We start from the raw sequence: 7,625 nt of genomic DNA on the forward strand, positions 1-7,625 counted from the left end.
TTTATGCATGTCTTTCCCATTGTACGATGATAATAATGTTGTTATTATTGTGATGACACAAATAACGCCATAAAATATACGAAGACAACAATTTAATCAAACTTATAACAGAACTATTAAAGAAAAAAAAGAATAGAAAGATTTTGTTCATTGAATAAAAAATTGAAAGGGAAAAAACGTACTAGATAAAAAGTGCGTTGGTGGGAGTGAGATCGGTTAGTCTATGAGAAAGAGAGGACTTAGGGAGAAAAGGGGAGGCATGTTAGTCTAGGAGTGAGAAAATGGACCGAGAGAGGGAAGAACAAATAAGCGAAACATGTTTTGAGATTTGATTTGGAGGGTTAAAAATAAGGGAGGTGGTGGTGATGGAGAATTTAAAGGAGAAGTGGTTGACAATGGTGGTAAAGGATATAAACGATTTGATTGAGTCTCTCTAGGAGTCAAAGGCAAAGAAAATAGAAGTATATTTTATTATATTTTTTTCTTTTGTATATAATATTTTGCATAATTAATGTTGATTAAAAAATTGAGAATGAATTTTTTGATTTATTGCTTAATGATATCACATGTGTTGTAATAATAAAAATAAAAAATGTGGATACACAACGAGAGTGTTTGTGTTCCAACTAATCTAAACCTATATGTAAAGGATTCCCTACTTTAACTACTCTAAATTGTTTTCATATTTTATCCTTACTTAATATTTTGTTTTATTAATTTATTTTGGTTATTTGAATATTTTATAATTTTAGAAGTTAATAAAGCATATTTTTAATTTTAAAATTTTATTTTATTTGTTCTCACTTAACTAATAGGAGAGTGGAGAGATTGATACGCTAATTTTATTTTGTTGTCACCTAACTAGCAGGTGGAGAGATTAGTTACTTCTCTATTTTAAATTGATATTCTTCTTTATTAAATAAACAGTTTTTTAATTTTCAAATTTTATTTTATTAACTTACAGGAGAGTCAAGAGATTGATTCTCTTATTTAAAGCAGTTATCAAAAACAATTTTGAATGTAGAACAGTTCTGAATGTATACCAATTTTTAATTTTTTCTCTCTTATTTTATCTCACTCATCCCTCAAATCTCTTAAAATCCAATAACATATCTCGACTCAATTCCTCATATAACACTATTTACACTTTTATTTTTTCATCTAGCATCCTTTTATTTTTATTTTCCTATCCAGCACCATTTTCAAAAGTAAAAAAAATAAAATAAAATTTAAATGCATTAAAAAAATAAATATTTATAATGTTTAAAATAGTTATTAATGAATAAAGAAATGAGTTTTTACAAAATACAAATAAAAAAGTAATAAATTAAAAATGTTTAGTTTAATTTTTTATTAAGAATGAAGAAAAAAAAAAATTAAATCCTACAACAATATAAAAGTTGAATCTATAAACATAAATTAGTATTTATTTTAATTATTATTGATGATGTAATCATGTTAATTTCAAGTAAAAAATACAGAACATAATTATAAAAAAACCAAAGTCAATTAGTATTAATTAGTAGTCGACACATATAATATTTAAGTGTCTATTCTATATGCAAAGTCCTAAAAAAAACTAATGCAAATGCTACACCTAATGCTTAAAAATGAGAAGAAAAAAAATGTAAAAATAAATAAATATAGAAAATAAAAACAACAAGAATAAAAATAAAATAGAAACAAAAATAAATAAAGAATGACAAAAAAAAAATAATAACTAAAAACAGAAAATATATAAAATAAAGACCAAACAAAATAAGATAAAGATAAAAGAACCTCAATGGAAAATCAATGGGGAAGTCTGAGTCAAGTCGAATAAGAACTAATATGAACATAAGAGAACAATATGATAAAAAAAAAATGTTCATATTGTCAAATATCAATGCATACAAAAAGAAAGTGTCCCAACATTAAGATTGTTCACCTCGTCATTAATTATGTTTTATTTCACATATTTAATGTATCATTGAAGAAAATATTAAATAAATGAATGATTATCTCTCATTTATTTTCTTTTTTATATTCAACATATATTTATTTATTATCGCCTTATATCTCTTATCTTTATCTTGTTTTGATCTGTTTTTAATTTTTTTAATATATTTTACCTTTATCTTATTTTGTTTTGTCTTTATTTTATATCTTTTCTGTTTTTAGTTATTATTTTTTTCTACCATTATTTTTTTTCTATTTTTTGTTTTTGATTTGATTTTATTGTTGTTGTTTTTATTTTCTATATTTATTTATTTATGCATTTTTTTTCTCATTTTCAAGCATTAAGTGTAGCATGTGAATTAGTTTTTTTTAGGATTTTGTATTTAAGGTAGACACTTTAATATTATTTGTGTCCACTATTAATTAATACTAATTGACTTTGGTTTTTTTATAACTATGTCAAGTATTTTTTATTTAAAATTAACATAATTATATCATCAATAATAATAAAAATAAATAATATTTTTTTGTTTATAAATTCAACTTTTATGTTATTCTAGGATTTAATTTTTTAATTTAAAAAAAAAATTAAACTAAATATTTTTCATTTATTACTTTTTTTTATTTTTATTTTGTAAAATTTTATTTCTTTATAATTCGAATACTACTATACTAAACCATCTCCACTAAATGATTATTAAGGCAAGTATATCCACTATTTCCACTAGTATCTTCTACTAAACATTTCAAACATTCTAGAATTTTCGAAATTCTTAAATATTAAATTATCAATTCTTTTATTATTATTATTCGATTATTCGATATACTTAAATTCAAAAGAAAATATAACAGGCTTCTTGGGCGAGAAGAAAAGAAGCTTAAGAGAAATAACCACTTTATAAATATCCAGTGACCTACCCAAGTTCCCAATTTCAGATCCCTTTGTTTTCCCTTTCTCTTGAGCGTAAGACCTTGATATCGAGGCTTCTTGAGCGAGAAGAAAAGAAGCTAAGAGAAATAGGCACTTTATAAATATCCAGTGACCTACCGAAGTCCCAATTTCAATTTCAGATCCCTTTGTTTTCCCATTCTCTTTCAAATCTCTTCAATTCCATGGCGAACCAACCCGAGTCCTCCGATGCGTAAGCTTCTGCGTTCTCATCAGATCTTAATAATTCGATCGATCATCTTCTCTTCCCACCGATTCTAAATCTAATTCATTCTTTTTTTTTTGCTTCAGTAAGGGAACAAAGAGAGATTTCAGTACTGCGATCTTGGAGCGCAAGAAGGCGCCCAATCGACTCGTCGTTGACGAAGCCGTAAATGATGACAACTCCGTCGTCGCGCTCCACCCTGACACCATGGATAAGCTCCAGCTTTTCCGCGGTGACACAATTCTTCTCAAGGTGAACGACCCAAGGGGTTTTTGGTTTGGATTTTACTTGAGTTCTTTTTATAACCGTTTTGTGCTGTTTTTTGTCGTTTAGGGGAAGAAGAGGAAGGATACGGTCTGTATTGCGCTTGCCGACGATACCTGTGAAGAGCCCAAGATACGGATGAACAAGGTCGTCAGGAATAACCTTAGGGTTAGACTCGGTGACGTTGTTTCCGTTCACCCATGCCCTGATGTTAAGTACGGAAAGAGAGTGCACATCCTTCCCGTAGATGACACCATTGAGGGAGTTACTGGGAATCTCTTTGATGCTTACTTGAAGCGTGAGTGGAATTACTTACTGTTCGTTCATTACATATTTTCGCAATGCTTCTATTATTTTCAAATTAGTGGTCTTGGGTTCTGTGTGGATGGACTTTTATCTTAAATTAGAACATATGTTTATGTTTGCAATATCTGAAAACTATGATGGAGTAGTCTTTTTTATTCATCGTAGAAGCTGTATGAGGATGGTGCTTAATCAAGTAATTTTTTTTTTCTATAATTAAGATAACCCAACTATCTGTTTTACTTTTTCAGCTTATTTCCTTGAGGCATATAGACCAGTGAGGAAAGGTGATTTGTTCCTTGTGAGAGGGGGTATGAGAAGTGTGGAGTTCAAGGTTATTGAAACCGATCCTGCAGAGTATTGTGTTGTTGCTCCTGACACTGAGATCTTCTGTGAGGGAGAGCCCGTTAAAAGGGAAGATGAGAATCGGTTAGACGAGGTTGGTTATGACGATGTTGGTGGTGTTAGGAAGCAGATGGCACAGATTAGAGAACTGGTTGAACTGCCATTGAGGCATCCACAGTTGTTCAAATCTATTGGTGTCAAGCCACCTAAAGGAATTCTTCTATATGGACCCCCTGGTTCTGGTAAGACTTTAATTGCTCGAGCTGTTGCAAACGAAACTGGAGCTTTCTTTTTCTGCATTAATGGCCCTGAGATCATGTCAAAACTTGCCGGTGAGAGTGAAAGCAATCTGAGGAAGGCATTTGAGGAAGCTGAGAAGAATGCACCCTCCATTATCTTCATTGATGAGATAGATTCGATAGCTCCAAAGAGGGAGAAGACTCATGGGGAAGTTGAGAGGAGAATTGTTTCCCAGCTGTTGACTCTCATGGATGGTCTTAAATCCCGTGCCCATGTAATTGTTATTGGAGCCACAAATCGTCCCAATAGCATTGACCCTGCCCTTAGGAGGTTTGGGAGGTTTGATCGGGAGATAGATATTGGCGTTCCAGATGAGGTTGGACGCCTTGAGGTTCTTCGTATACATACAAAGAATATGAAGCTTTCTGATGATGTAAGATTGAATCCTTTCTTCCTTTTGTTGTGTTTTGATATGAATGTCTGACCTATGTGAACTATGTCTGTTGTATTATTTGCAGGTTGATTTAGAAAGGATCGCTAAGGACACACATGGATATGTTGGTGCTGATTTGGCTGCTTTGTGTACTGAAGCTGCACTTCAATGCATCAGAGAGAAAATGGACGTCATTGACTTGGAGGATGAGTCCATTGATGCTGAGATACTGAACTCAATGGCAGTGTCAAATGAGCATTTCCAGACTGCTCTTGGAACAAGCAATCCTTCTGCTCTCCGAGAAACCGTTAAGTATTTTACTAGTGTCTCGTAGTTTTTATCCTCCTTTTCTTTCCTCCTTGGTTGACACTCGTGTGTGTGATCACACCATTCAAACTTTGATGTGCGAACATTGGTTTTATTAATGAACCAGGTTGTTGAAGTGCCCAATGTCAGCTGGGAAGATATTGGTGGTCTTGAAAATGTTAAGAGAGAACTCCAAGAGGTAAGTTGAGCTACTGAATTGAGAAATATCTCTACATGTTTTCTCTCATTTGAATAATAGGTTTAATGTATTTTATTTTTCTCAGACGGTTCAATATCCAGTGGAACACCCTGAGAAATTTGAGAAGTTTGGAATGTCACCTTCGAAGGGGGTTCTTTTCTATGGGCCTCCCGGTTGTGGTAAAACCCTTTTGGCAAAAGCTATTGCCAATGAATGTCAGGCTAACTTCATCAGTGTCAAGGGTCCCGAGCTGCTTACCATGTGGTTTGGAGAAAGTGAGGCTAATGTGAGGGAAATTTTTGATAAAGCTCGTGGTTCTGCTCCATGTGTTCTGTTCTTCGATGAACTTGACTCTATTGCAACTCAGGTTTGTACCACTCTATAATCTATGGCTTGATTGACATCTGCAAAAGTTACTGGTATCAAAGATGTTACTGCATTTAAATAAATTACAACCTGGCTAATTAGTTGTAAGACTACTGTAATTGTCTTGTGTTGTTAGTTGTGTTTAAAACTTGTGGGTTTTTAATCTGGCAGAGAGGCAGCAGTGTAGGAGATGCTGGTGGTGCTGCTGACAGGGTTTTGAATCAATTGCTTACAGAGATGGATGGTATGTCAGCGAAGAAAACTGTGTTCATCATTGGGGCCACTAATCGACCAGACATTATAGATCCTGCTCTTCTGCGACCAGGCCGTCTGGATCAATTGATTTATATTCCACTCCCAGATGAGGATTCCCGTCATCAGATATTTAAAGCTTGTTTGAGAAAATCTCCTGTTTCAAAAGATGTTGACCTTAGAGCTCTTGCCAAGTATACTCAAGGCTTCAGTGGTGCAGATATTACTGAAATTTGCCAGCGTTCATGCAAGTATGCTATAAGGGAGAACATTGAGAAGGTAAACTTTTGAGGACACTTTTTTCGTTATTCACACTGTGCCTTGGCAATGATAATTAAAAGAAATATCTGAGGAATGTTAAAACCGTACACTGTTGACCAGTGTTGAAATTTACCAACCTATTTTAAAAACTGTTCAAAAGTATGCTATAAGAGAGAACATTGAGAAGGTAAACTTTTGGGGGACACCTTTTTCTGTGTTATTCACTACTGTGCCGTGGCAATGACAATTACGTACTATCTGAGAAATGTTAAATACAGGACAATTCTTAACAGTTTCCAGGGTAGGTTGAAATTTATTGGAAATAATAAATTTTTGTTAGTTTAACTAGTCTCGTGGTTTTCAAATAAATTACAAATATTATTAGACAGTCAAAACAGCTTTTTTGAACTATTATTATCTTGGCAGGACATCGAGAGAGAGAGGAGGAAAAGAGATAACCCTGAGGCAATGGAAGAGGATATTGAAGAGGAAGAGGTAGCTGAGATCAAGGCAGCTCATTTTGAGGAGTCAATGAAGTATGCACGAAGGAGTGTAAGTGATGCTGACATTCGCAAGTACCAGGCATTTGCGCAGACATTGCAGCAGTCAAGAGGATTTGGATCCGAGTTCAGGTTTTCAGATACCAGCACTGGTGGTGCTGGAGCAGGTGCTGGCGCTGCATCCGACCCTTTTGCAAGTGCTGGTGGAGCTGATGAAGATGATCTTTACAGTTAGCCAACCTGTGTCTTTGCTTGAACTCTGACCGATAATGCTGCTAATTTATGTACGCCTCTTTTTCTGTCTGAAGTCAAGCACCTTGTGGATTTATTATTGTCATCCTTTATAAAAGGCACTAGTTCTTGTGGTGTAAGTCTCTTTTGAAAGTGGATTTATTTGGACTTCAGAAAGAGATTTGAAGGACATTTAAAAGATCTTAGGATTATTTAAATTTATAGTAATCTAAGACTTGTAACTTATTTTTAGTGAGTTTCATGCATTGTATCGTCTACCGGAATAATTTTCTAAAACTTATGGTGACTTTTACTGTCAAATCAAAACAAATATTTTATGTGAACAAGGGCTTATAGGATATGGAGGAGTAATATGATATTTGATTTCACTCATTGAACTGGTCAAACAGGTAATGCATACACATACATATACAGGTATATATGTATACATATATACATATATCTATATATGTATACATATATCTATATGTATATATACTATGTACAATTTATATGTACATAAATTATTCAATTTATATGTATATGTGTGTATATACTATGCACTGCTTGACGACATTATTCAATTTGTCCGATTGTAGGTCTTGTAATACATTTTTCAAATCTTTAGAACTAATGGAAGAACTAAAGAAGAGATGGAAAAATTTAAACTTTATATATTAGAATGTTATAGAATCTTTTTTTGGTCATTAGATATTTTTTGTGAGATCAAAATGTTTTTTCTTCTTTTGCTTCATTTCTTTCTCCTTTCGTTCTCTTTATTTTTCACTTTATTGTGGTTTTCATTAATTTTTTTAGTAAAGATATTTTGATGT

General features: G+C 32.7%; 1 protein-coding gene across 2 annotated transcripts; it reads left to right on the plus strand.

The window, feature by feature from the left end:
* Positions 1-2,818: 2,818 nt before the first annotated feature.
* LOC137828807 (cell division cycle protein 48 homolog) lies at positions 2,819-7,139 on the plus strand. Of its 2 annotated transcripts, XM_068635519.1 has the most exons (10): positions 2,819-2,891; positions 3,027-3,080; positions 3,179-3,344; positions 3,426-3,654; positions 3,911-4,677; positions 4,763-4,984; positions 5,111-5,182; positions 5,268-5,549; positions 5,720-6,079; positions 6,488-7,139. In XM_068635519.1, exons 2-10 carry the CDS (start codon positions 3,052-3,054, stop codon positions 6,794-6,796), a joined length of 2,436 nt encoding a protein of 811 aa, XP_068491620.1. In that variant the 5' UTR covers positions 2,819-2,891; positions 3,027-3,051; the 3' UTR covers positions 6,797-7,139. The 2 variants fall into 2 exon arrangements, with proteins under 2 accessions (XP_068491620.1, XP_068491619.1); XM_068635518.1 differs by lacking the exon at positions 2,819-2,891 and having other exon boundaries at positions 2,909-3,080.
* The last annotated feature ends 486 nt before the right edge of the window (positions 7,140-7,625 follow it).

This window comes from Phaseolus vulgaris, chromosome 7 (assembly GCF_000499845.2).
Source record: "Phaseolus vulgaris cultivar G19833 chromosome 7, P. vulgaris v2.0, whole genome shotgun sequence".
Taxonomy (NCBI): domain Eukaryota; kingdom Viridiplantae; phylum Streptophyta; class Magnoliopsida; order Fabales; family Fabaceae; genus Phaseolus; species Phaseolus vulgaris.